The sequence below is a fragment of the Aspergillus homomorphus genome (assembly GCF_003184865.1).
Source record: "Aspergillus homomorphus CBS 101889 unplaced genomic scaffold BO97scaffold_11, whole genome shotgun sequence".
Taxonomy (NCBI): domain Eukaryota; kingdom Fungi; phylum Ascomycota; class Eurotiomycetes; order Eurotiales; family Aspergillaceae; genus Aspergillus; species Aspergillus homomorphus.
In genome coordinates this window covers 547,992-575,953 of record NW_020291897.1, presented here as the reverse complement: position 1 = coordinate 575,953, position 27,962 = coordinate 547,992, and the positions used below count along the sequence as shown (strand labels likewise).

Sequence of the window (27,962 nt, the reverse complement as noted above, 5' to 3'; positions counted from 1 at the left end):
CCCTGGGCCTTTGAAAGATTCTTTCTTTCTGCTATGCACCTCGTCCCTGTCGTCCTATCTGTCTGCCAGATCTCCTGCTCATAGTTGAGGCTCAAACAGTGTGCTCTGTGGATGTCACTATAGTGGCATTCACCGTGCGGAGATGAAACTGTTCACGCCCCTCACACGTTATCTTCCCCCCCTGGCACTATCAACCCGCATTGCACAGTCCTTGCCATACCTCCCAGAGGAAGCAGACTGGAATCTCAATCAAAATCAGACAGCGACATACCCTCTCGACTACTCCGGCCAGTGGGAGGGCCACTCCTATACCCCCTCACCGGACAACTGGCGGTTTCCCTTCTACACGATATTCCTCGATAGATTCGTTAACGGCGATCCGAGCAACGATGATGCAAATGGCACGCAGTGGGAACATATCCTGACCTCCAACCAGTTCCGCCATGGCGGCGACGTTCTTGGTTTGGTTGATACTTTCGACTACCTGCAGGGAATGGGGATCAAGGTAAGTCCGTCTCAGGGAAGGAGACTAGGCAAAGCATATTGACCACGGTCTAGGGTGTCTATCTTGCTGGAACGCCGTACATCAACTGGCCCTGGGGTGCTGATGGCTACTCTCCGCTTGACCTGACTCTGCTGGATCATCACTTCGGGACGATCGAGGACTGGCGCACCATGATATCAGAGGCTCACAGACGGGGGATTTATGTGCTGTTTGACAATACTTTCGCGACGTATGTTAGGTCTTATCAGTACTAGATCTGAGTGTCACCGGCTGACTGTGGGACGATAGAATGGGCGATCTTATCGGTTTTCAGGGGTTCTTGAACAGGTCCGCGCCGATCAACCCCAAAGAGTACGACTTCGTCTGGAAGTATAGCCGTCGGTATTGGGACTTTCAGCCTGGCAATGAAGTTGAAGCTGAATGCCCCTGGGAGTATCCACGATTCTGGGATGATGACGCCAACGGCTTAACCAACACAACTCTCGGCCCTTCATGTCGGAATAGCGAGTTCGATCAGGTAACGCTCCATCTCCACCCCTTGTCTTCTGTTCGTGCGCATGGCTGACCCCTCCTTACACTCTAGTATGGAGAGGTCGCCGCCTTCGGAAACTACACTGAGTGGGAGGGGCAGATTTCCAAATTCGCATTTGTGCAGGATCGTCTGCGCGGATGGCGACCAGATGTCTTGGCGAAGATCAAACACTTCTCGTGTCTGACCATCACAATGCTAGATATCGATGGGTTTCGCGTCGACAAGGCTCTTCAAGTTACCCTGGATTCCCTAGGCGAGTGGTCGGAGTCGATGCGTGATTGCGCCCGGCAGCTGGGCAAAGACAATTTCTACCTCCCAGGAGAAATCGTGTCTGGGAACGCCTATGGCTCGCTGTACGTCGGTCGTGGTCATCAGACAAACCAAACTATCTCCAACCTCACCGAAGCCTTCATGATGACCAACAGGACCGACGCGGCACATGAGGATCTCTTCTTGCGACCGCCCGAGCAATCTGCTCTGGACGGGGCGGCTTTCCACTACACCTTGTATCGTGGATTGAGCCGCTTTCTAGGGTTAGTTGTTCCCGCTCACTCCCCGTTTCGGTGACATTAGCTAACCTTTACCTTCCCACGTCCAGCCTCGATGGAATCTACACAGCCGAAGGTGATCCACCGGTCAACTTTGTCGAAACCTGGAATGGCCTTGTTCAGACGAACGACATGGTTAACCCAAACACCGGCAAGTTTGACCCTCGTCACCTGTTTGGCGTCACGAATCAGGACGTGTTCCGATGGCCCGGGATTATGAACGGCACCCACAAGCAGAACCTGGGAATGTACATCGTCTCGTTACTCATGCCCGGAATCCCCATCCTCTCTTGGGGCGAGGAACAGGATTTCTATGTTTTGGACAACCAGGCAGATAACTATAGTATGAACTCCCTAGGTCCCACTCCTCTGGTCTACCCTAACTTTTCACAGTTTTCGGTCGTGGCCCCATGTCATCGGCGCAGGCATGGCAGCTGCATGGCTGCTACAAGCTTGGAGCGTCCAAATATGCCAATTTTCCTCTGGAACGCTCGTTGACCGGCTGTGAAGATGATTCCGTCAGTCTCGATCATCGTGATCCTTCGCACCCGGTGCGTGGCCTCATCAAGCTGATGTTCGAGATGCGTCAGAACTACCCTGTTCTGAACGATGGATGGTACCTGCAGCAGCTGTCCAACCACACCAGGGACATCTACCTTCCAGGGAGTAATGGGACGCCGACCGAGACGGGAATGTGGAGTGTCATGCGGTCGCGTTTTGTGGATCTGCAGAACTTCGATGGCCAAGGCCAGGGCAATCAGAGTATCTGGCTGGTGTATGCCAATGACAACCAGACGGTCCATCACGAGTTCAACTGTAGTGATAAGGATGCGTTCGTCTCGCCGTTTCCCGCCGGGACCACAGTGAAGAACTTGTTCCCTCCGTTCGATGAATATTCGCTGGCCAACAGCTCGGTGACATACGGGTATGTTTACCTTGTGATTACGCGCTGTTCTTGCTAACCATGAGCAGATTTGAAGGATCGAAGCTGCCCAATGGATGCATTTCACAATTGACCATGCCCGCTTGGGGGTTCAAAGCCTTTGTCCCGAAGGACAAATTCGTGCAGCCCTCTCCGTACATCACACGCTTCAATCCCGGCCATGATGCTCGTCTTATTCCCACGGGGAAAGATGGAGATACTGTACGGATCAGCTTCGAGTTCTCACAGGAGATGGACTGTGACAAGATCACTGACTCCCTGACAATCACGTCCAAAGCGCTCTACGACGAGACTGCCCGGCTTGACACCGACTCGACCTCTTGCAAGTCCTTTGCAGCGACCGACGTGGCGAAATGGCCCGGCACTCTTACGAGTGTTTTCAGCTACGAGGCAGATGTGTCCAACGTCTATCCTGGGGTTCATAGGATCACCGTGAACAACGCGACCACTGCAGATGGGAACCAATCCACCGGCGTGAGTATATTCTTCCCTATACCCGGAGACCGACTTGGAATACTAATTTCGTCGAACAGTCTGTCGACCACTTTCTTTTCCGGATCGGAGAGACTAACAACCCCATGGTCTGGCCGCAGCTGGCCAACTACAGTCGAACACTCCTGTTTGAAGCCCCGTCGTCCGCAGCTGAGCCTTTATCAGTAATGCCCCAAGCCCCGGGTGCAGACATGTGGCGTTACTCGATGGACTTCGGAGCCACATTCAGTCCTTGGATGACATACACGGGCTTCAACACGTCGGTTCCTGCAAAGAATTTCACCGGGACCGCAGACCAGGCCTGGGACGGCGAGCACATTTTGACCCAATACTGGAGCAAGCTTACAGGAAGTAGCGATCACTGGCAGCATGGCGATACCCAGTGGGCTTTCAAACCACCGCGCCGCTTCCCCAACCTCTTCATCGAAGGCGAGTTCAACCAGTTTGGGTACGACGCAGGCTACTCGAACAAGATGGCTCTCAGCAACGTGACCGGCCAGTGGGAAATCCACTTCATGGGCGAATGGCCCGTCCAGGTTGCATTCAACGTCTGGGGCATGAATGAGAACGGCTTGCCCGACCAAACGCTCGTCTTTGGCGATCTCGACGGAGATAACGTCCTGGATCAGGTTCCACCGGTCACGCTGCTGAGCAATGTCTTCAACGTGACCATCCCTCCTCCTTCGCCTTATCTAGCTTTCAAGCTGTCGGTGGATGACAGCGAGCTGAGAGTCTACGCTACCCCGACCGGCTCGCGCTGGGTGCAGCTGGCCCTGTTCATTCTGCTGGCTGTTGTACCGGTCGCAACCGCGTTTGGCGCGGTGTATGTCTACCTGAAGTCCTTCTACCAGGTCAAATTCAATCAGATCGGTGTCACGGAGAAGCGTTCGAGCCTGGCTCCACTCTTGGGCGTGCTTCAGAAGGTGACACGCCCCTCCACCCCCGCCGGCGATCGAGCGTCTATGACCCCAACCCTCGCTGAAGCCGGCGGTGTCGTTGGCGCCATGCTGAATACTCCCCGGCGAACCGTCCTGATTGCGACAATGGAATATGACATCGAGGACTGGGGCATCAAGATCAAGATCGGAGGCCTGGGTGTGATGGCTCAACTGATGGGCAAAAACTTGACCCATCAAGACCTCATATGGGTGGTTCCCTGTGTCGGCGGCGTCGACTACCCCCGAGACGATCCCGGTGAGCCGATGGTTGTCGCTGTACTTGGGAATAAGTACCAAGTAGACGTCCAATACCATCGGCTGCACAACATCACGTACGTCTTGCTCGACGCACCTGTGTTTCGGGCTCAGTCAAAGTCGGACCCATACCCAGCCCGCATGGACGACCTGGACTCGGCCATCTTCTATTCTGCCTGGAACCAATGCATCGCTGAAGCGATCAAGCGGTTTCCAGCAATCGACCTCTACCACATCAATGACTACCACGGCGCAGCCGCCCCGCTTTACCTTCTTCCCCGAACGATCCCATGCTGCCTGTCTCTGCACAACGCCGAATTTCAAGGCCTGTGGCCGATGCAAACCGCCCAGCAAATCCAGGAGGTCTGTAAAGTGTTCAACCTGGACAAGGCGGTGGTGAAAAAGTACGTGCAGTTCGGCGACGTGTTCAACCTGTTACATTGTGCTGCCAACTATCTGAAGATCCATCAAAACGGCTTCGGTGCAGTCGGTGTATCGAAGAAGTACGGAAAGAGATCATACGCGCGATATCCCATCTTCTGGGGGCTCAAGAGCATTGGAGCCTTGCCGAATCCCGATCCCTCAGACCTTGCTGAGTGGGATCACAACGCCAGTAGCAGTCCCGAGGAGATCACCATCGATGCCGAGTTCGAAGCCAACCGTGTCTCGCTCAAGAAACAGGCGCAGGAATGGGCAGGGCTCAAGGTCGACCCCGACGCGGAGTTGTTTGTGTTCGTGGGCCGTTGGTCCATGCAGAAAGGCGTTGATTTGATTGCGGACATCTTCCCCTCGATCCTCGATGCGCATCCGAAGGTCCAATTGATTTGCATTGGACCAGTTATCGATCTCTATGGACGCTTTGCTGCGTTGAAATTGAACCGACTGATGGAGCTGTACCCGGAGCGAGTGTTTTCTAAGCCGGAGTTCACTGCACTTCCTCCTTTCATCTTCAGTGGCGCTGAGTTTGCCTTGATTCCGTCAAGAGATGAGCCGTTTGGGCTGGTGGCTGTCGAATTCGGTCGGAAAGGCGCGTTGGGTGTGGGTTCGCGGTAAGACTTGACTCAAACACTGCCATATTCTTGCAATACTGACCTGCGCGTATTAGGGTCGGTGGTCTTGGACAAATGCCAGGATGGTGGTACACAATGTGAGTGGCTTCCTACTCGGACAATGGGTATATCTAGAGCCCTAACATATTCCAGCGAATCCATGACAACCAAACATCTCACCCAGCAATTCAAGCTGGCCGTCAACGACGCTCTGAGATCATCTCAAGAGACACGAGCCATGATGCGCGCACGATCCGGCAAGCAGCGGTTCCCCGTGGCGCAATGGGTTGAGGATCTGGGCATCCTCCAAAGCACCTCCATCGAGAAGCACGCGAAATACTCGAATCGCCACGGTCGCAGTTCATGGAGAATATCCGGAGCCAGCACTTTCGCTCCCGAGACCATGGGGAATGTGCGATCCTCGTCAAGCTCTCACACCGATTACGAGCATGCCCGATCACGCAGCTCGACCATTTCGGGCTCGCCCAGCAGGCCAATTACTAGTGATCTGAGGCAAGCTGGCACACGACCGGGCCACAGCCGCGCTCCCTCTCTGACCGCAAATGTGCCTTCCGGGGTTAATGTCTACAACAGCGAGCCCGAATCTGACGCCGAACCCAGACGCAGAACCATGTCTTTCACCAATCGCGTAGGCCCTCGAGTGGTGTACACGCTCGCTAATGACGGGGAAGAACCCGAGTACACACCAAGGCCGGGTCAAGAGGAGGCTGGTCACCGGCCTTCGACTTCCCTCTCAATGTCAGGAACACCCAATGCGCCTCCTTTCTTTTCCCATTCGGGGGCCAGCACGCCTACCCTCGTTCCAGGACCAGAGGATGGCCTCCTGGGTCGCAGAAACTTGAGCCCATCCATGATGAGCCTAGTCAGCGTCAACGATATCGTGAGGGAAAAGCAAGACTATAACTTGCAGAAAGTCAGTCCATTCTTCACGGATGTCAACAACGAGTACGCATACAAGTTTGAGAAGAAGCTTGCCGGTCTGAACGGCAAGAACTCCGAGGACCAGCTGTGCATCGAGCTGTTTCTGGAGAAGAGTGAGAAAGACTGGTTTAATCGATACCGTGACATCAAGCTGGGCAAGTCTGCTCTACCGTCTCCATCTCCTTCCGTCCTCCGCTTTACGGTCCACGACAACAGTGAACCGGCGACCCCGGGTGTGACTGGTCCTGCTGAGGACCCTATCGCTGGACAGTTTCTTCTCCCGAGGGATTATGTTCCTCCCACCGGAGTGAAGCGTTTTATGTTGATGAAGCTGGGTGATTGGCCAGTGTATTCCATCGTCCTCGCTCTTGTGAGTCCAGTCCATGATCTGCCTTCTCGTGTCAGTCACTAATACAACACTCTCAGGGGCAAATCCTCGCTTTAAACTCGTACCAGATCACCCTCTTAAATGGCGAGATCGGAGAGACGGCAGGGAAACTATATGTTCTGGCATCGATCTATCTTGCGTCGTCGATCGTATGGTGGATGGCCTTCCGTCTTGTGTCATCCGTTTATGTTCTAACGATTCCTTTTCTGGTGCGCGCTTCATGTTGATCTTCTCGGGAAGAGCTTACAGCTAACAATTCGCAGATGTACGGGTTTGCCTTTCTTCTTGTCGGTGTTGCCGGTTCCATCCACGACAGCGCAAGCCAAACATGGCTGCAGAACGTGGGAACCGGCTTCTATTCGTTTGCGTCTTCGAGTGGATCGATATTCTTCGCCCTTAATTTTGGCGATGAAGGTATGTAACTCAACAGCAGATGCGACCGTGAGTTCGTCTAATCTTGTTCCTGTCCAGGTGGAGCACCGCTAAGCGCTTGGATCTACCGAGCCACCGTCATCCAAGGCAGTCAACAGCTATGCATCAGTTTTCTCTGGTACTGGGGTAGCTGGATGGCGAGTGTCAACCAGGATGGCAGCACGCAGTTCAGTCTTATGATGACCAATCCGGGCGCATTGCTTGGAATTGGGATCGGTCTCGCCTTTGTCTTGTGGCTGCTGGGAGCCCTCGTCTTCTTTGGACTCCCTTCATATTATCGACAAAAGCCAGGCCAAGTGCCGACATTCTACGCATCGCTCTTTCGGCGGCGCATCATCCTTGTATGTCTTCACTCCTCTCTGCTGCTTTCCGCATGGCTTTCCTTCTGACCTTGCCTCTCGTAGTGGTTTTTCTATATGGTCTTCATCTCCAACTACTGGCTGTCGGCACCATATGGACGGAACTGGCTCTATCTATGGTCCAGCAAGCACGCGAAGGTGTGGCACATCGTCCTTCTCGTCGTGTTCTTCTTTATTGGGGTCTGGGCGGCAGCTCTCTGGGTGTTCCACGTCTTTTCCAAGAGACATGCCTGGTTCATCCCGATCTTCGCGATCGGTCTGGGTGCTCCCCGCTGGGCTCAGATGTTGTGGTCAACCTCCAACATCGCCGCGTACATTCCGTGGGCCGGCAGTCCCGTCGCCGGCGCCCTTCTCGGACGAGCACTGTGGCTCTGGCTAGGGGTCTTAGATAGTCTTCAGGGTGTTGGTGAGTTCCCCTCCTTTAATCCCCGATTGAATCATAGTGAAACGTCAATCGAAAACTAACCCGTGGAAAAACACAGGCTTTGGAATGATCCTCCTGAACACGATGACCCGGTTCCATGTCACCTTTACCCTTCTGGCGGCGCAGGTGGTGGGCTCACTGGCCACAATCCTGGCGCGGGCCACTGCACCGAACAAGCTCGGCCCCGGGGATGTTTTCCCCGATTTCTCGGCGGGAGTTGGCGCTGCCTTGGCGAAAGCTGACTTCTGGGTGTGTCTGCTGTTGATGCTCTCCATCAACGTGCTGTGTATCTTCTTCTACCGCAAGGAGCAGCTCGCCAAGCCTTAATCGCTGCTTGAGGTTTCGAGCGGTGTTTTGCTATCGATCTTGGGTTGTTTTCTTCTTCCTTTCTTGTTTTGCCTTGCCAAGCCCCGCGACATTTTCTGGAGTCGGTGTTGGTTGCAATTTGTATATGATGCATGGGGTGCATGTATGATATCGAGGACTCCCAGCCCCCATTCCTTGCGCTGGAATTAGATCCTCCTATGAATGTTTAATGTTGAATAGACCGATGCACATGGTTTTACCTTCTTCACACCCACTTATCTGTCTCTTTCAAGCGGAAGTGGTGCGACTTGTCAGAACCGAAACTTTCCAATCTACTCCAATCTGGGACTAGGGCTGACCAGGGGTAATAATAATCACTAAAATAGGAGTAGGTCAGTGCTGTCAGTGCTGTCAGTGCTCAGGGGGCGTGCATTTTGTCAACCCCGCCTATAAGTAATACGAGGGCCCATCCTTCTTCTGCTTGTCCAGGTGAATCAGTCCACCCATCTTCATCTGCACTTTGTATCCGCTCCGAGTTGTTGTTCTGCCGCTCTTTTCAGAACACCATACTCGTTCATTCACTCATTGACCCACTCGTTTCATATCCACCCATTCCACTCGTTCAACCAAGCAACCCATACTCCACCTCGCTCTCTCAATCATGAGTCGCCAGATTCTTTCGTTCCTTCTGGCTATGTGCGTCTACGCGCACTGGGCCGTCGCGGCTCTGAGCCCCTCCCAAATCGCCAACTCGCTGAACGAACTGGCGCAGCAAGGGTTCGCGACGAAGGATCTCATCCTAGAGATCAATTCCACCTCGGACGCGAGTCCGATCCGCGTAAGGCCCATTTCCTACCGCATCTAGCAAAGGTTGCTCTGACCGGCCCCCCGTGGCTAGGATGTGTACTCGGAGATCGACACGATCGTCATCGTCGTGCTCACGAACATCAACTTCATGACCAACACCCCGGTCATCACCGACCAAGCGGACCAACAGACCGTGTACGAGGGGTACTCCAACGTGCGTAACCCACCCAACCCTATCCGATCGCAGCAAAAGGCAGTGTACTGTGCTTACCCATCCTCTAGTTCGTCCAATCCCTCCTAGAACTCACGGACGCCTTCTCGACCAGTGCCACGCGCCTGATGGCCCTCGACGCAACGACCAAGCAGAAAGTTCCCTCGGAGGTCCGCTTGTTGGAAAGTGCCGTCGACGTGAGTTTTTCCGTACCACTCCCTGCGACCAATACTGATATTTGATTACTGCCAGGCGTACTTCTTCAACATAATCGGTCTCTTCCCCGCCAATAGCTCCTATAACGCCCAGGCCAACAACCAGAAAGCCCAGGTCGACACGCATTGCTTCCAGGCTGTCTGGGCGTTCGACGTCACGGCCGGCAGTCAGGCGCAGTCTCAGGCGCGCGGCGCCCGGTCGCTTCATGCGCGTCGTTTGGTGCATGGCTCTTCGTGAGTGCGACGGAGCTGTCGCGGGAGGAGTGGATGGAGGGTCGGGGTCGCAGGGTCGCGGGACTTTTGCGCTTTGGCTGTTTGTATTAGTAGATAAGTAATGCTGTATAACACATTCCTGACAGAGGAAGTTTGACGTAAGGCCAAATATCCCACGGATGGTCGCTAGATCGAGAGTAGCTCGCCTTACGATCAGTCTATGGGCTAGGATCACAGTGAGACAAACTGGAGCCGAGCGGCGCGGTGAGAGTCTCCATGGCCCGGCCCGCCAGGGGCCTCCACTCGTCGCTTGGCCCCAACCACACCAGAGCCGCATTCCTGAGCCCCGTCGCGCCCAACACCAGCTCTTCTTCCTCGGCGTTGTCCTCTTGCGGCGTCAGCACGAGGAGCCCCTGTAGTAGGAGGGGGGCTGAAGGTTGATCATGATTGTGGGATGCGCGGCACCCGCTCGTGCCACAAGGCGTCCGTGATGGCCGCCCGCGGCGAGAGTGTCTGTCATACGCGAATCTAATACATGAGGGTACTGATTAGTCGCGATCGCTTACAAATGTCACAGGAGAAATGACGACAAAAGACGAGGGGATATGCGCACTTTTTACCGATACAGCTCCGCAGCCCGACAGAAAACGGCTGGAAAGCATCTTTCATATCATGCTGGAAGCGGGGATCTTGCCCCAGCCATCTCTCCGGAATGAAGTCTTCCGGCTGAACGAAGTTCAATTTGGAGCGGTAGGTGCTATACTTGTTGATGTTTACGGCCAGCTGAGCAGGATTTGATTACTCCACTTAGCGAGGCACTGTTCAAGTAATGAGAGTGCGCATTTTATCTGGGGGCATGACTTACACCTCCCGGAATGAAGTGACCATCGATCACCGCTTTACGTGGTGGAGTTTCTTTCGCGAACCCGTTGATGCTTGGGGGAAACAGCCGGAGGGATTCTTGAAGCACAGCCTGGAGATACGTCAATCCGTTGATAGATAAGATAGTGATCTCACTTTTGGTCTGCACGTGTCCCAGAAGTTCCTCCCTCAACTGGGCCAGAATCGCAGGTCGCTGTCGCACGAGAAGATCGGTGGTAAAGGCCAAGCCCAGAGAGGTGGTTTCGCTGCCGGCAAGCATCAAAATGCTTGCTTGCTGCTGGATTTCCTCGGTTGAGATGAGCCCTTCTTGTCGCGACTTGAGCATAGGATCGGTGAAGTCGGCTCGCTCCGTTCCGACTTGTTGGATACGACGCCGGATCTTGAGTCCAAAGCCATATGATGATGCTGGTCTTTCGCTCTTTGCAAGGAAGAAGGAATGAAATAAGCCAGCAGACGGTTCGATGGCCTGACCCGATGGACAACATGTAGGAGTGCGGAGATGTAGAAGTTGTCGAGCACGAAATGCACCCATCCGTGGCAAGTGGAAGTCCGCAGACGACCAAAACCTTCCCCAAATGCCAGATCCCCGATAAGATCGAATGTCAAGTAATTGTACCAGAGACGAAGGTTTACCTTTTCATTCCGCTCAGCAAAGCCTCGAAGTTGCCGGATAAAGGTGTCGATGTTAGACTGCAAGATAGATTCCTGCGCTGCTAGGGCACAAGGCGCAAATGCCGGATTCATAGCTCGTCGCAAACGTGCATGAGTGACATCGTCGGCCATGGTCAAGGTTGGGGGGTCGACCAGCATCTTATTAAAGAACGTGCGATCACGCGGCAGAGGTGGGTTCTTGCCCTGTTAACTGGCGTAGATGTCATTCCAGGCTGTCGGTGAAGTGAAGAACAATTCATCGGGGCTTATGCGCACTTCTGGGCCATATTGCGCATGGGCTGCTTGAGTAAGGACGTGGGCTCTTCCCTGAAGCTGGGCAAGAGCAATAGGAATGGCTGACAGCGCTAGCTTTAGGACCCGGAAATCGCGTCAACGTATGGAGATAGAGGTTATAGACTGCTTTGATGGCGAAATGGCGGCCACCCCTGCGATCCCCAACGTGCATGAGCGGGTGTAACCCATTGTTTCAATGCACTTCACGATGTTAGAACGGAGAGTTATCACAATCTCAGAATCGCGAAGTCAAGCTTACATCTTGAAAAAAAAAGAGGGGAAGCGCCCCAAAGAGTCAAGATGTAGCTTTTTAGCCGATGTAAGCCCTAGTACAAGTTTGCTTGCCAAGTAACGAGTGAAGGGCATAGTGTCTAATCTCTGCATAAGAATTTCCAATCGTCCTCTGGACCCAGTTTGCTTGGAGCTTCGTATCGGATAGTCTTCAGATTGGGGATAGACTTTACATGCTTGTCGAGGCTGGAACAAGAGAGCGGTATTCAAGCATCGGCGCGATAACTAAAGGAAAACCACCGATATATAATTCTCCGGAAGATTGAGAACAGGTTGCCAGCTTAGAGTGTACAGCAAGGCACCTTTAGATTGACAAGCACCGTACAAAGTGAGGGCTCAGAAGCCTGTCAAAGGCTTCAACAGAACGGCTTAAACTAGTCTCAATGTAGGCTAGGCTGCGGGAATATCCGCTAATCATGGTCAGAATGGGTTTCATTCACTCTAGATTGCAGGTACTTAGAACAAACTCAAGCCCTCTGATTTTGGTATGCTAACCATTCCTCCACACGAAGCTCCCTTTCACAATCCAAGAATGTTCGAACCAACTGCCCAGATGATGGGCACTTTTCGAAGATATATGAACCACCATTAATTCTACAGCATCTCAAGTTTTATTCGCGGACCAGCAGCTCTTTATATCGGTTATCGTCTCAATCGTCCTGCAACGAAACCTGATAGGTCATATGAAGTCGAGCTGAACATCAAAGTCATAGTCATCGCTAATGGAAAGGTTGGCATAGTATCCCAATGGACAAACAACTATAATCTATCCTTCCACGTTCAGCCTTTCACCTCGCCAAGCTGACCAGTTTCCTTCGAGCTATACCTTCGGGTGGTGATTGAGAATGCCAAATTACCCGCTGCTGCTTCTATCACGCCTTGTACATACTGAAGTTGAGGCTCACTCAATGTGCCGGAGCTGCGCAGGCTTTCCAGCTCTGAGTGTAATCGACTTTCTGTGCGGGTGAGAAGGCCGTACAGAACACTCTTGGCCGAGCCAGCGTCAATTGCCAGCACTTGCTCCAGATAGCGGACCGCGTTCGCGCAGGTCTCGGAGTCACGACATTCCTTGTCGTAAGAAAATAGGTCGTTGGTCATGATGATATGGTCCATGGCCAGTTGAATCATTGTGGCTAATGGTTGTTCCTCGGACGGTGACAATTGAACATTGTTGCCGAATTTTACCGCGGCCAAGATGTAGCTGGAAGAGCTCGGGTTAGCTCTCACTGGCACCCTGAAGACAATTACATCACCAAAGAAGACTCACTCGCGTCCAATATCTACTGCACGAAAGTCGAGGTAATCTCTGAGGGAGATGAACTGGTCTCGCATTTTCGACCGCATGAAAGCCATCCATGTCAGATACCCCCGGATGAGCCCTTCACCTTGGTCATTGGTGCTGATGATATGTTGAGCCATGTTGACGAATACATCACCAGAACCTGCAGCATAGCTTTTCGGATGAGCCAAGATATCGGCCCAGCTTGCTGTAACCTTCTCAATGATTGTTGCACTCTACTAAGATCAGCCTTATCGATTTGGTTATTAATCCATGAGCGCTTACTTCGTGTGGCATGTCTGACGACTCGAGAATATCTAGAAACATAGCATTAGCAAAGCCAGGCCTCTTCAACATGCTGCAGCGGGTTGATAGACTTACCATCGTGAATCCATAGTATTAAGTTGAGCTGCGAGATGATCTCAATCTCCTCGACGGTGCAGTTGGGATTCATGTATACAGCCGCACTTGACGCATTCACGATCCGCTCCAACTCCTTACTCGATAATTCCACCTCTGCCCTTTGTGCATCGCTGTCGGACAAGCCTTTTTTAGCGCCTATTGCAGATTTGGTTTGCTTAATTTGGCACAACAGCGCTTTTCCAGCATTCTCTGCCTCGCTCCAGAACCTGCACTGTCGAGCTGCCGGGAAACAGCTTCTCCAAGGAAGATTCAAGGCGATCGGATCGAGTGTAATAGAGTTTGATCTCAGGCGGCCTTCCTCGGTGCTGCCGGCGGAAAGAAAATCATACTCGATGCACTTTGGCGCAGCGTCATTGACTCTGCGCAAAGGGTCATTTCGATAAGAAATAGGTCGCAGTGGTTGAGGAGTCATTGTGCCGATACAAAGAGATGGTATCAAACAATAATGTAAGTCGCGCCCTCTTTATGATTTCCTTCTGCCAGCTCTTAAGAGAGGGCACTGACCGGCACTATATAGGCATTTGAAGCCTTACACGGCGAAGCCGACCACGGGGTAACGGACCTGTCGCTTCGTGGTGGCTTGCATTTCTGCAGCTCAGGCTCATATCGCCGGCACTCATTTAGTGGTTGGCTGACGATATACAAGACGAGCTACTATTCTGAGGTAGCGCCATACACGAGCTGAAGTCTAACTACAATCAATCGGCTATCATGTCTTTAGTTGCTGGACACAAATCACGGGCGGCATGGCCGAAAACGAACCAATCAGTCTGACCAACTTGAATCATGAGTACAGGGGCCTTACTTCCCAGCTCTCAGGCACCCTCTAATGCTTGTAAGCCGCAAGTTGGACCATGCTGGGATGTCAGAAGTGAAGTGGTGAGGTCTCGAACAAATGGGATTTGAGCCTAGACTTTGGCCATCAAAGGTTATCGAGAGTAAATCTGTCCGCTTCTCTGATTATCATGTTTGTGAAGAGTTCTTTCCGCCCAGGCTAGGGAGGTTAGACAAGCGTGACGCACTCGGTGAAGTGGAAATCTAAGCCGATTGCGATGTCTTGCGGCCCAGTGGCGGGCGAGGGCTCGAGCCCGGACGAGGCCGGATGTGCTGCTAGTGGGGTATAACGACCGACATGTTGGTTTGCTTTCTGACCCCTGGCCATGCACACCCCCCTGTTACATCTTACACCAAGGCTGACTGAAAGTCTTACACCTCAATGAGTCGCCAAAAGGCGCTGCTGACTTGCTGGATCGCTGTATACCAATCGTACCGCACCATGCGCTGGGCTAATGCTAGGACCCTTGCCCGGTCAGCTCCTCTCCCTTCAGCCATGGTCGATAGTATCCCATGTAGGGCTGAGAGCTTGCTAGCTGATGATTCCTTTCGCACAGCTGGTGTCGCAAAAAAAAAAAAAAAGGGTAAATGTATCCGAGGGTACTCGGTAGCTTGTAGACAACGATCGATGCCTTCGAAAGAGGAGAATCTGAGACTAGCCGTTGCAACCTCCCTTTTCCTTCAGCACATAACCACGAATTTTTGTCACCATTGGAAGCAATTAGCCTATGCCGTACTAAGTGTTTAAAGCCAGCATTGGCCGATCAGACAGCAGCAAGCAGTCGATATCCTGAACCAGACGTATAATGTGAACCTGGGTTTGCAGCTGGAGGGCTGGCGCTTCTTTCCCACGTCCCCCACTCCAGCCAGAGCGGTAGAAACCGGCAATATATCTCTAGCACGTGCCCGAGCATGACAGACAGCAGGGAAAGCGGTATGAACAAGCCGCCTGGCAGAAAAAGTAGGTCACCTGATCCTCATTGGCCAAGACTGGGAACGAACTTCAAATTCCATTGAGAAAGGCCCTGAGCCCCGTAATTGGCTGGATAATTCCTTCCATGTAGCTATGCCTTCAATCACGGCAGCCAGGCACGCCTTCAGCACTATTTGACCATAAGCCACACACATAGTCCTTGAAAGGACTACTATGGCCAGCCCTAACACAGAATCTTGGTTGCTACTGCTCTGCTCTTCCTGTTCTTCTCACTGGCTAGACTTTCTCTCCACAGGGATCTTGGTCTCTCAGAATACTTAGATATATCTCCGGGCTGGGAGACAGGCTAGAACAGTGTTACTTTTTCAGCATGAGGGCGGCTACTTAACTGACAAGCTTAGAATCAACGGGTCCCCCATGCGACCGCTAATAGTTCCCATACGACGGTGGGTATAAGACATGTCAGTATTACGGTCCGATAGAGTCGTGGGCCAAGTTCCGTGGCATATGCTGTACTTGACCATTGCAGTCTTGTGACGAACATTTTCCCCCAGTATATGCACTTAACGATCCAGAGGACATTGACAGCGATTTCGGAGCCAAGCACGCCGATATTGATCCTAGTCCCGCCATCTTCTGTGACTCTGCAGCTGTGCAGGCAACTGATGTGTTGTCCACCGTCATTTAAGAAGTGGATAATCTCCTTTACTTGATAGCGGAAGAGGCACGGTGGGACTTTTGCACATTTTTAGCCTATGGGTCCTAATTATGCGGAGTGTTGTGTATACCAGCCGTACCACTATCATCGACTTCAATCACGGCAGCCAGGCGCGAGAATCCTCTCCAGGTGCAATATGTAGTCAGTATGCCTCCACAACTTCACTAATTGCATATATCGCACTATAAAGGTTGATGAGGTAGGAGGACATAGTGGAGAGCGCGAAAGATGATTTCGGTATGAGCTTCAGTTCCATTATGCATTGCATAGCTGATTTATTGGCGGCCCAGTTACGACTCAAACCTACTACTATCATCAACCTTGTGGATACGGCTAAGGTGCCGTGCAAAGATCTTTTCAATGTGAATAATACACACACATTTCTGAGATCCATGCTCCAGGCTCTTTTCAACAGACCCATCACAGTCCCACGCCCACACTATACAGCCATAACTTAGGCGCAGACACAAGCACCGCCGGAGATCTGGTAGCCTGGAGCCCGCAATTAGCACTCCTGCTGAGGGTGGTTCGGTAGAAACCCGAATTACCCCCAGAATCACACAGGAAACCGTCGCTGTGATTGTAGACATCTGTTCCCAAACATCAGTACGTGCTAGGTAGTCAATGGTGGGCAATTGCCAAGCATACCGCCGTAATTGGAGGGCCAGGTGTAGGTGACCGAGTCCTTGGAGCAGCCAATCCTAACGGATTCCATAGCTTATTGCTAGAGAATTATCTCGTATTTGTTTCAGACTGCTTGATTTCCCCGCAGAAAGACTTCTTCACCTTCTGCAACTAGGGCTCAGGATTGGCTCCGTTGGTGCATACAGACGCTCGTTCTAGCCCTCTCAATTCGAACTTTCATAGTTTCTATCTCGTCATCAAACAACTGGGTCGCGATATCGGAGTGTCGCAAATGATGGTCAGATTCTACAATCTTGCTCCCTTGGATACCACTCAATCCCAGACATCTGCCAGCTTGCGATGTCAGATGCCCAATAGTTGAGCCTCGCAGCACGCAGCGAAGCAACATAAATTAGGATTGGAGCGAGTTTGAAGGGCCCGATAGATGCTGACCATATCAATAACAAGGTCACCCGCACCCCTTGCGCCTATTCCCCACGTCTATGTATAATATAACTCATGATACACAAGGCTGTACCGCCTGACGACAAATGAAATTTTCAAGGAAGGGGAAGCAGAATGCGCCTTGTCGGCGGCAAGAATCACCACATCTAATTTCTAATTCAGCAGAGTAACAGCGTGAGCAACTGGAAAAGAGAACCCTGCAATGATGGTTTTCCTCTCAATTTGATGCGTGTCTGCGGCTACGCGCTGTGTTCTGCAATTAGGCAGTAAACCATCAAAACCTTACGAAGTTTGTTATACTTGCCCTATTCAGTACCAATTCATAAAGTAGCTCAATGAAGAGGGCACCTCCGACTCCCGCAGAGATACAAAACAATGCCTCGGCTTATGGAACAATCCATCAACGGCATCATAGCCCGACAACGACGCGGGACACCTTTCCAACTCGAAGTGCCACACCAAAAAGAGCGAAAGTTATGCGTAACTGCAGATACGCCAACACCAGCGGATATTGTACTGACCTGTCACAGTATCGCGCTCACGCACCACGAATGCACTACAAACTTGCCTCTCCCTTACTCTTCTTGGTCGAAGCGCATTTTATGCATTCGGTGATTCCAACACCATCTCTACGTTCAAGTTGACAGAGGGATTTAAGGGGTTGCAAGCCCACCACTGGCCTCTCAGTCCTGTGCACACATTTTGCAGCAACTATGCCGGTCCCATTCGGTGGAGTTGCGATGGGTTGCGATTGCTATCTGTGGCTGTTAAGTCTGATATACAGCTCAAAGTGAGATCTAACATCTGCTTCCTCGAGCACATGGCTCTCCGAACTGTCTTCGTGGCTTCCAGCCTTCTTTGCACCATGACAGCATTCTATCTACTTAGGAAAGGGGCAATCATATCGACAATCATGGCGCCTAAACCTTTTGTGTATATACGATACTCTGGGCTCTTCCCTTTCATCTGCTGTTCAATATGGGTCTTTCGATAGTCGTGTGGATGGTAGGTGGCTGAGAGACCGGAGTGTATCTGCCCTATTTGGAATATATGTTTTAGCTGAAGCCATGTGTTTATGTGTATTCATGCTCAGTAATTTGCAGACATTGTGTCATCCATGACTAAAGTATTGCACAAGTGAGGGTATATAAGCCCTCCTGCATAATTTAGGCGTTACAGATTTACTAGCCAGATCAATGTCGAATCGATTGACTCTAATCTTCAAAGTGTTGGAAGTCGGCCGGGCCTCTTTCGCTAATCATTGTCCAGTCGTCCGAATTATCCACTCCCGCCGTTGTCTCCACTTTTGGTTATCCTTCCCCATTTATGACGCCCGTTACATATCCTGAAACATGAAGGCTATTGAAGTAAAGTTTTCGGAAAATGCAGTATGCTTTGCTCTTTCGGCATGAGTTAGCTGGATTGTTCAGCTGCAGAGGATCTCAGTCACTCAACCATGGGATGAGGATGCCACTGCCCGTCACTAGTTCTGGCAGCCATCCATTATCTCTAAGTATGACCAATCTAACCTACACCTATGCTAGGCTTGTATTCATACACGATCTGGAATATAGGCTGGTATGGGCTCCATCGTTTCCCTCAACGCGCGAAGAGTCAGTATTGAAAAGGACACATCGTTGAGAGGTCTATCTCTTCAACGATTGCAGGTCGCTGACGGACAAGTCCTCCCCACAATAGTACGTACTTTCTTCGGCCATCAGCCAACAAAGGGATCAGGTTCTGCGAGCGGCCAAGTCTGGACTTCAACACTGTACCAACGTGACCTCAATCTGATTGCCCATTCCCGTTGCGGGCCTAGATCTGAAACCCATCACCGCCTCGAAAATTCTTTCGTAGTGGGTTTGTTACTAAGATTTAATTTATCACCTCGGCGTTTGGATACACGGAAGAGCGAGAAAGTGGGCTGACTTTGACAGTTGAACCTTGACTGCTTGTTTCAGATGATCTGCTCTGGCTGAGGGGCATGGTCTCAGACCCACTCGGAGCTGGCTGGTGCCTTGAACCCTGAATGGATTGACCAACGTGAGATAGGTAGAGAAGACTGCACACAATTTGTGTCAATCCCCTCATCGTCCCCCAAGTCTGCTGGGGAGAATGAATAAACTCGACTGTCGTTCTTGAGGTAACTGAGAATAGCCACCAAAGATGGTAAGATCGGTCTTGACGTCAATGTCGTGGAATCCTGTCCCGCTCCATGGACTGATGACCGGAATCGAACCAGAGACGAGTTTCAGGGGGAACGATGTAGATTCTCTCCCGTGCTCGGAGAGCTGGAGCCAAGAAGCCATGCCTTTTCCACCGTATCAATCTCCTTTGCCCCAGGAATCTTGCGGTCCACCATGGTCTGGCCCTTGTTTACCTTGCGATGCTTCAGGCACAGCTGCTGGAAATCCATGGTTTAGGACGGAAGGGCTGACAGCCTGAAACAGACAGAATTTTACAGCCTACACATGACAGCATGGCCGAAGTTTCGGCGAAGATAGGATCTCAACTCGAATGCCCCATGGGAATAGATTGATCTTAGTGCGGCTTCAAGGTTCAGCCGGCGCGGGCCGATTGCCGGATCGGGGAAAGAGGCCTCAAAAATTGGGCAATAGCGGGAAGCCCTAAGGTCCCTAAAGAACCTTAGAAAAGCCGGAGAGGAATCTGTCCAGGAACACGATCATCGCCCCAGGGGGAAGGGGAAGGGAGATCGTTCATTTATTGGAGACAGACCCTGGTCTAGTCTGCGAAGGGGTCTGCTGGTGGCATCCGAGCGCACCGACTGGCAGCAGCCACCCTACCGGTCTGGCTGCTACCCGACACATAACGGTTCGCCCGCGACGTCGCAGGATGAGACATTTGCGGATAACTGTGGATTGCGATATATCGAATGGGCAATCTCAGCCCAGGGTGATTGAGCCATGGCTGAATGATGGGACCTGAGCTTTTCGAACAGCCTCGGTGAAGGTGAAACACGCCCGATCCGATCGCGGGTCTCCAGCTCATCTGACTTGCGAAGGGTCTCAAATTTGGGGATTATTCGAAGTATAAGACTGGAACGATTCTCACCAGACTCAACCAGTCCAGTCCAGTCCAACTCAGCCATCCAGCCCAGCCAGTGCAGCGCACATTCTCTCTCTCTTTATTCGGTCGTTTTACAGAGCTGTGCTCTATCCCCCTCTTTTGAAATCTCACCATCGTTCGTTGTCAATCGATCATCATGAAGTCCTTCGTTACTCTTTCTCTCCTTGCCACTGCGCTGGCTGCTCCGACCCCGACCCTCCACGGGCGTCAATTCGACCTTTCATCTCTGCTGTCGGGGTCCAGCTCCGGGTCCAGCACCTCTTCTGAATCTAGTGGTCTGAGTGGGTTGGCCTCGCTGTTCCCTAGCAGTGGTTCGACCGCCAGCGGTAGCACCGACACCAGTGGCAGCGCCAGTGGTCTGAGCGCGCTGAGCTCGTTGTTTCCCAGCAGCAGTGGCAGCACTGGCACCACCAGTTCCTCCGGCAACAGCGATGGAATGGGCGGTATGATCGGCAGCTTTATGGGCGGTAGGTTCCCCTCTATGTCTCTTTCCACTCCCTTTTAGCACATCACGCTGACTCTTATCAGGCTCTACCACCTCCAACGGTGTCACTTCCAACAGCGGCTGCAAAGAGATGACCTTCATCTTCGCGCGTGGAACCTCGGAGATGGGCAACATGGGCAGCGTGGTCGGACCCGAGGTTGCCTCGAACCTGCAGTCCCTGACCGGTAACAAGGTGACCGTGCAGGGTGTGGACTACCCCGCCGACTGGGCTGTAAGATTCTCTTTGTCTCCTCATCTATCATCTGGTATGACAATACTGACTGATCGTAACAGGGTAACATGGCCCTCGGCACCGCGGGTGGCTCAAAGATGGCCACGCTGGTTAAGCAGGCTCTGAGCGAGTGCCCCAACACCAAGGTCGTGCTGGGCGGATACTCGCAGGGTGCGATGGTGGTGCACAACGCGGCCAGCCAGTTGAGCGCCGGTCAGATCCAGGCTGCCGTCCTGTTCGGTGACCCGCTCAAGATGCAGTCCGTCGGCAAGCTCTCCTCCAGCAAGGTCAAGGAGTTCTGCGCTCTCGGCGACCCGGTCTGCGAGAACGGCGCCAATGTCATGGCTCACTTGTCTTATGGAAGCAATGCTAAGGAGGCCGCGCAGTTCTTGGTTAGCGCTGTTGGCTCTTCCTAGATTTTGGGTCGGACAGTCGTAGTATGAGGATGGATTATGAGCCTGGCTTGGCTATGGGTCTGAAACGGTTATGTGTGGCTTTGGGTCTGGATATGTATGATGCGGGTGGATTGGATAGCCTGGTGCTGTTCCTTATCTACCGCGGGTGCTATTTTCTTCTTGGGACACTCCTTTATATATGAATACAACACTCCTTTTTCTCGGGCTTGTCTTGGAATATTTTCAGCTGCCAGGTTAATCAAACTGCTGGAGGGTACAGCCACCTTATTCTCAATGTACTCGTCTGTTTTGGGGTTCTTGGATAAAGCTGGTGAAGTGACAGCCAGACAGCAGTTATTTCCAGCATTTCTCCCACAACCCATGCATCACTGAGCGACCAAGCCGGCTAAATCAGACGAGTCTCTCAACAGTCCATCAGCTACGAAGTCCAGCTGGCCAACACGCAGTCAGACCGATCAACTCTTCGAGTTAACTCAGTGCTGGTCAGGGGCGAGATCCGGAATACCCCTGCCCGGAGACTCCGAGGCTAGACCCAATGCCAACTCTCACCATTGCGAACGCATGCAATCATCCTGGACTTCCCCGGCTTTTCCCCAGCCTGATCCCAGCCGTGCGGGGTAGAATGCCGATCGGTCGGATCGCCTCGAGTAATTGCACCCAGATTGTATGGTGGCCACTCGGAATATCCGACACATCTTGGCATTTCATTAAAGCTTGTCCTATATGACGCGGATGACCCGCAGGACGACAGACCGTCTTTCTCGCTCTCGTTCTTCCTGCCTCTATCCGTCACCGCTACCATCATGGACGACGACAAGGGCACATCCAACCACATTGACTATGCCGATGAACAGGGTCCGGAGGATGTCTACGAAGGTAAAGGTGCCGGCCCCCCTATGGATCTTCACAATCCCAAGGTACGCATTGACCGCGCGAAATACATAGACCCAGACTCACCTGTGACGCGATAGAACTGGCCGCTGGCTACAAAGATCACGACCTACATGACCATCTGCTGCTTCACCTTCCTCGCCAACGTCAACAGCAGCAACTTCACCGTCGCCACGAAAGCCATCGTCAGCGAGTTCCACGTTTCCTCCACGGACGCAGGCCACCTAGTGTCGTTGAATGTCTTCTTCTTTGGCCTGGGAAACCTCGCATGGGTACCGCTCATGCGCGTTTTCGGCAAGCGTCCAGTATATTTAGCCGCCCTGCTCTGCCTCTCGATGATGAACGTCTGGTCAGCCAAAGCAACAGGGTACTCGGAGTTGCTGGGCGCCCGGATCATGTCCGGACTTGCCGCTGCAGCCGCCGATGCGACAGTCCCGGCTGTGGTCGCTGACATGGTGCTTCCGGAGGGTCGCGGCCACTGGTTGATGATCTTTCATCTGGCCTTGACCTCGGGTTTGTTCGTGGGGCCGTTGATCAACGCTTATATTGTGCAAGATGCCGGCTGGCGCTGGATGTGTTGGTTTCTGGCCATCGCGTCCGGTGTCGTCTGGCTGGTGGGCGTTGTCACGATCCGCGAAACCACGTATCTGCCCGCCCGTCAAAATGCAGCCCATCGGAAGTCCGAGGCCTCATATTGGAGCACACTCTCCTTGAGACATGGGTACAACCCGGATGCATCCTTCCTGCGTACCGTCAAAGCGATCCTATCCGCAGCCGCATACCCGCAACTCCTTTGGTGTGCGTTCACGATCGGCGTCTCAGTAGGCTGGTAAGCCTTCCGTTTCCCCGTTGTCAAGTTCTCCCTAGCTAACACACATCATGATCAAACAGGAACATCGTCGTGCAACTCACCGCATCTCACACCTTCACCTCCTCCCCTTACAACTGGCCCGCAGGCGACATCGGCCTTCTCTCCCTAGCTGGATTCATCGGGTCCCTCCTGGCATTCTATGTCGGCGGCCGACTCATCGACCAGATCTCCACGCGATACACCCGTCGACGGGGCGGCGAGCGCCAGCCCGAGTATCGTCTCCCGGCGTTGATTGTGCCAGGCCTAGTCGGACCAGTCGGGATTTTGATTTTCGGGTTGTGCATCGCCCACCGCACGCACTGGATGGGCGTGGCGGTGGGATACGCGATGCAGGCGTTCGGCGTGGCGGCGATTTCGAACGTGGCGGTGACATATGCATTGGATTGTTATCACCGGGTGAGTGCGGTTTTGATGCTTGTTCGCGTTGTAGAATCCGTTGTCCGTTGTTGTTCTGGTTGTGTGCCTCATGGTTCTGGGGAGCAGTGCTCCGTTTATAAATCCCTATGCCCTCACTCAAACCCCAATCTCGCACATCCACCACCCAGTCTCCCTCCCTCTTGATAAACTAACCCTCGTATAATACTGCCGATGCTAATCAAAAAACACGAGCTACGGTGCAGATCGCAGGCGAAGCCTTGGTGATCATCTTTGTCATCCGCAACACGATTGGCATGCTGCTCTCGCTGTACGCCAGCGACTGGATCGCGCGCCAGGGCGTGGCGGTCGTGTTCGGCGAGATGACGGCGATCGAGGCCGCTAGTTTGCTCTTGGCGGTGCCCTTGTTCTTCTTTGGGATGAGGTTACGGGCTGTGACGAGGAGGTATGGGCCTAATCGGGGAGATTGATATGTTGTTCTTGTTTGTAGTTACTGTAAGTACTGTACATAGCTAGAAGTGGTGTTATGGGAGTGGTGTTCAGTCCCTTTTCTACGGTCGCGGTGTGCACCTTTGTGCGGTCGATTATCATTATGCCCTTGCTATGTAGGATTGGGGAAGAGGGAATTTTTCTTGATTTGCTTTTTCTGCTGGATGGATAGTCTGGTCTTGACTCTTGAGGGCGTGGTTTTGTCTCACAGCTCGCTTAGAGAGTTTCCGGTCCGATTTCCGAAGCTGGGTTCAGGACCGCCACGCCACAACTGGGTCGCTCGCTTGCGTTTTCCGTTTTGCTTCCTTTTCTACGACTGGGTGCTCAGAGAGGTCCGAGCGGAGGGGCAGGACCAGAATCGCATGGAAGCCGGTTGCGTGAGGCAAGGCACCGCTGGCAGACAGGTACATGACATACGGTCGTCCATGGATAGGTGGCCGGATGGCGGGTTGCTGGGTGGTCGAGTTCTCCTATTCTGTGAGAAATGGTCTTTGCGAATGGATCTTCGGTAACAATTAAAGTTTTTAACACGAACGAGCCTTGGATGAGCGGAACTTTGTTTACGTGTTCATGTTGCGAGCTTCGAGAATTGACAGGAACACAGATTAGATCGACTGTAGGAGCACGACCTGCATTGATCCCCTGTCAATTCCGAGAACAGAGCGTGCTAGATCCTTCACCACATGGCAAACGGTTCAATTTCCCGTTCTGTTGCTTTTTTTATTTCCTGTTCTTTCTGTTCACAGGCGACGGGAAAAGAGCTGGCTGGAGGCAGGTTAGGGCCAGACCGAGGCTATCCCTAAACTAGTTTGGCTCGCTAGTTGGTCCCGCCCGGTTTTTTTACACGCTCGGCACAACATCAAGTGAAGAAGAGCAACAACAAGTGCTGTCCCAGTCTTCCGGCCGCAATTTCCCTCCCGTTACCGGTTCCTTGGGTCAGCTCATCCTTCTTCGTATTATTATTCCACTTAGATAGATATAGATAGCTGACCACAATTAATTGCCTCTCAGCACTCAATCAGGAATCTCCTCAGGGGCCGCGCCTTAAAGCTTATTCCCTCGCAGGAATCTCTTCTCCTGACCAGAACGATTTAGAAGGTAGATGTTCATGATTCACCTTAACCATATTCTTCCTTCGGTAGCTGAGTTTCCGACTGGATTTCCTGCTAGTTGCGCGCACAGCGACCCACCGCAGTGGTGCTGGACTACAAGCACTAGATAGTAGATACTGCAGGAATGTAGCGATGCACTCACTCTGCGCTTGCTGGCGCTGCGATTGTACACCGCGTGAGACTAGGCAAAGGAGGATAATATTGCCGGGTGGAGCCCTCGTGTGCCCGCTCAGCGTTTCTACTTTGCCCTCGGTTCCATCAATTCGGGCCTCGCCGGGAGGGGAGGGGTATATCCATTCCTCCCTGATCACATCTTTCTTGGGCTGGGTGGCCGACTTCCCACCCTGATCCGTCGATGACAGACGTCTGTTTCCCCCAGAAAAGTGAAGAACAAGCTGTGATCGTCACGATCTTCGAGGAGGTGAATGTGGTCATGGAACAACCGAACAAGACGACAGGTGGGAATATCCTTAGATCGTAGCCAGAGGGATCCTCTCGCATTGAAAGTCTGAAAATTGGACTTTTCTCGGCTCAGCTGGGCCATAAGCCTGCATGATGGCCAGCACTAGTCGGACTAGTCTCGTCTTGTCCCTGCTTCGGATAGACAAGTTCAAGAGAGAATAAACGTGAGTCTGCTGCACAGAATCCAAACTAGCGAACAAATTGAGTTCGCCACTTTTCTTAGTGCCGAGCTTTTAACGTAGCGCGTGGTCCCAGTAGAGTAGTAGGTGAGGGTCACTCTTGTGTATCGCCATATTCTAAAGAAAGATGGGTGTAGCAGTGGGTGAAAGTATATGATAGACGGACCCAAGAGTGTAGGTGCCCATTGCTGGTTCTTGTTGTTGTTGTTGTTGTTGCTGCTGTTGCTGCTGTTGCTGCTGTGCTTGCTCTCTCAGTCTCCGCTGGTGCCCTGTCACCTTATATTCCCGACAACAGTCTGTGCTTTTTTTCTTTCCCTTCCCCAGATCGGTTCATTCTCTTTGTCTCTCTTTTCTTTTCCTTTCTCGCCATTCCGCTCTTTTCCAGGAGGAACCACAGACCATGCCGAGTAGGTCACCATGATCAACAGCTCCTCCATCATGCCGGCCATGGCGCCGCCGGCCGGGATGGTCTCCAACTTCATCGACCCCCCGTCGTGCGGCATGAAGTTCCTGGTCGTGAACTGCGTGTTCTTGCCTTTGGCAGTCATCGCACTGGTCGTGCGCATGTGGACACGGGTGTATCTCGTGCGCAGTGTATCGTACGATGATTGTACGTTTCCCGATCATCACTCCCGATATACCAATCATGCTAACACAAAATAGACTTGATGATAATTGCGGTAGTAAGTTATCGCATACTATCCAAAGAATCCCGACTGACCAACAGGTCCTATCATGCATCCTCTCCGGCGTGACACTCGACAGTAAGCGATCCATGCCCAACCACCACGCCAGCAAACTAACAGAGCAGTGCTCAACTGGGGTCTGGGTAAACACATGTGGGATGTGCCCTACAGCTCTCTCACCCCGTGGTTCCTCAAGGTACAGCTCTACACACTTTGCTCAAACGAATCCCCAAATCTAACAAACGCAGCTGAACGTTGTCGCCGCCATCATCTACTGCGCCGGAACCGGTTTCACGAAAGTCTCGGTGCTGATCTTCTACCTGCGCATCTTCCCCAGCCGCAGCTTCCACTACGCCGTCTGGTCGGTCATCTTCGTCGCGGTCGGGTACAACGTGGCGAGTGTGTTGGCAAACATCTTCAGCTGCAACCCCGTGGCCGCGTCGTGGGACTACTCCATCACCCATGCGTCGTGCATGAACCGGCCGGTGTTCTACTTCGCGAACGCGGGTCTGGGCATCTTCACCGACTTTATGACTACTTTGGTCCCGATGTTTGTTCCCTTTCAAGTAAAGAAAGTAAAGGCGGGGACTGACTGGTGATAGTCCGTGGTTACGTAAATTGCAGATGCCGGTGCGACAGAAGATCGCGGTGGGCGTGATGCTGGCGATGGGTTGCATGTGAGATTCGCAGCCCCAGTTTGCATCATGATCATGCTGACCAGCACAGTGTCGGAGTCATCAGCTGCATCCGCCTTTCCAGTCTCTATACGCTGCTCGAGAGCACGGATCTCACCTGTACGCTACCCGACAACCTCAAGGTGGCCAGATCCCCGCTAACAGACACTGACAGGGACGACGACGAACGCACTGATGTGGTGCACGATCGAGCTGAACCTAGGGATCATCGGCGGGTGCACGACCGCGATGCGGCCGTTTGTGCGGCGCTACTTCCCACGCCTGCTCGGACTCTCGACGCACAGCGGAGGCTACCACGAGTCGGCATCACGCAAGTACGGCCTACCGCTGGGATCGATCCCGCGCGAGGCGCCCGAGTTCGCGACCGCCAGCAACCACTACACGACGCGGCTGCACGGCGGCACAGACGACGACAGCGAGGAGCACATCCTGCCCGAGACCGGGGCGTCGCACCGCAGCAAGGGCAGTACGGAGGGCATCATTCGGACGGTGGAGTTCAATGTGGATAGTAATCCCAACCTACGATAGGAGGAAGTGGGGGAGTGTGTACATAATACCATTAATTAACTACTTCTTTCGTCCAGTCCTCAAGATGTGGAGCTGTCATATGGTGCAATGCTCATCCGTGCTGTGCTTGCTGCCTAGGGGGTGTGTTCGTTGTTCCGGACCGTTGGCAGGGGTGGAGCCGCTCTGGCCAGTGCTCTGTAATTGCTTCGTCTTCGTCGGAGATGAGATACGAAGGAACTGACAGGCTGGAATGAACAGCTTGTCTACGCGAGACAAGCGGGCAAGAAGGGGGATGAAGTGGGACGTGTGATGTTAGGACTCTCTGCCGGCCGCCGCCGGATTCGGGACTTGAGCCGGGAGGGAGACGAGATAGTCAGAGAGGAAATGGGTTCCGAATCGTGCAGAATCCCCGTGGATAAGATTTTGTACCGTACATCGAAGTACGATGAAATGGCGTTAAGCCAATCGGTCATCTGCAGAGAAAAAACCGTTGGTTCGCAATCGTTCCATCGCGCCCACGTG

At 52.7% G+C, this 27,962-nt stretch overlaps 7 protein-coding genes across 7 annotated transcripts; 5 read left to right on the top strand and 2 right to left on the bottom strand.

Moving 5' to 3' along the window:
• The first annotated feature begins 43 nt into the window (after positions 1-43).
• BO97DRAFT_29102 (alpha-1,3-glucan synthase) lies at positions 44-8,238 on the top strand. The gene is made up of 15 exons (XM_025691134.1): positions 44-505; positions 559-734; positions 794-1,022; positions 1,089-1,570; positions 1,636-1,928; positions 1,979-2,510; positions 2,558-3,002; positions 3,062-5,262; positions 5,319-5,360; positions 5,416-6,574; positions 6,631-6,801; positions 6,856-7,006; positions 7,064-7,365; positions 7,429-7,789; positions 7,866-8,238. The coding sequence occupies exons 1-15, from the start codon at positions 143-145 to the stop codon at positions 8,132-8,134; spliced, it is 7,176 nt and encodes a 2,391-aa protein (XP_025553062.1). The 5' UTR covers positions 44-142; the 3' UTR covers positions 8,135-8,238.
• Positions 8,239-8,617: 379 nt separating this feature from the next.
• BO97DRAFT_366327 (uncharacterized protein) lies at positions 8,618-9,802 on the top strand. Its single transcript, XM_025692616.1, has 4 exons — positions 8,618-8,951; positions 9,012-9,134; positions 9,203-9,328; positions 9,384-9,802. Exons 1-4 carry the CDS (start codon positions 8,775-8,777, stop codon positions 9,582-9,584), a joined length of 627 nt encoding a protein of 208 aa, XP_025553061.1. The 5' UTR covers positions 8,618-8,774; the 3' UTR covers positions 9,585-9,802.
• A 248-nt stretch (positions 9,803-10,050) lies between these two features.
• BO97DRAFT_477033 (cytochrome P450) lies at positions 10,051-11,224 on the bottom strand (the record flags this gene model as incomplete). Its single annotated transcript, XM_025700520.1, has 3 exons — positions 10,051-10,377; positions 10,425-10,859; positions 10,913-11,224. The coding sequence occupies 3 exons, from the start codon at positions 11,222-11,224 to the stop codon at positions 10,333-10,335; spliced, it is 792 nt and encodes a 263-aa protein (XP_025553060.1). The 3' UTR covers positions 10,051-10,332.
• A 1,180-nt stretch (positions 11,225-12,404) lies between these two features.
• Positions 12,405-14,058, bottom strand: BO97DRAFT_28974 (terpenoid synthase). Its single transcript, XM_025691133.1, has 4 exons — positions 13,338-14,058; positions 13,242-13,273; positions 12,945-13,192; positions 12,405-12,878 (listed from the first exon to the last, which is right to left on the bottom strand). The coding sequence occupies exons 1-4, from the start codon at positions 13,789-13,791 to the stop codon at positions 12,458-12,460; spliced, it is 1,155 nt and encodes a 384-aa protein (XP_025553059.1). The 5' UTR covers positions 13,792-14,058; the 3' UTR covers positions 12,405-12,457.
• Positions 14,059-20,066: 6,008 nt separating this feature from the next.
• BO97DRAFT_387915 (carbohydrate esterase family 5 protein) lies at positions 20,067-21,173 on the top strand (the record flags this gene model as incomplete). Its single annotated transcript, XM_025693620.1, has 3 exons — positions 20,067-20,454; positions 20,570-20,757; positions 20,820-21,173. Exons 1-3 carry the CDS (start codon positions 20,178-20,180, stop codon positions 21,171-21,173), a joined length of 819 nt encoding a protein of 272 aa, XP_025553058.1. The 5' UTR covers positions 20,067-20,177.
• An 803-nt stretch (positions 21,174-21,976) lies between these two features.
• Positions 21,977-23,780, top strand: BO97DRAFT_449312 (MFS general substrate transporter; the record flags this gene model as incomplete). The annotated part of the gene is made up of 4 exons (XM_025698865.1): positions 21,977-22,090; positions 22,145-22,893; positions 22,956-23,331; positions 23,556-23,780. 4 exons carry the CDS (start codon positions 21,977-21,979, stop codon positions 23,778-23,780), a joined length of 1,464 nt encoding a protein of 487 aa, XP_025553057.1.
• Positions 23,781-25,691: 1,911 nt separating this feature from the next.
• BO97DRAFT_449304 (uncharacterized protein) lies at positions 25,692-27,461 on the top strand (the record flags this gene model as incomplete). Its single annotated transcript, XM_025698864.1, has 8 exons — positions 25,692-26,162; positions 26,216-26,235; positions 26,280-26,316; positions 26,364-26,434; positions 26,487-26,788; positions 26,841-26,915; positions 26,965-27,032; positions 27,088-27,461. Exons 1-8 carry the CDS (start codon positions 25,970-25,972, stop codon positions 27,459-27,461), a joined length of 1,140 nt encoding a protein of 379 aa, XP_025553056.1. The 5' UTR covers positions 25,692-25,969.
• Between the last annotated feature and the right edge of the window lie 501 nt (positions 27,462-27,962).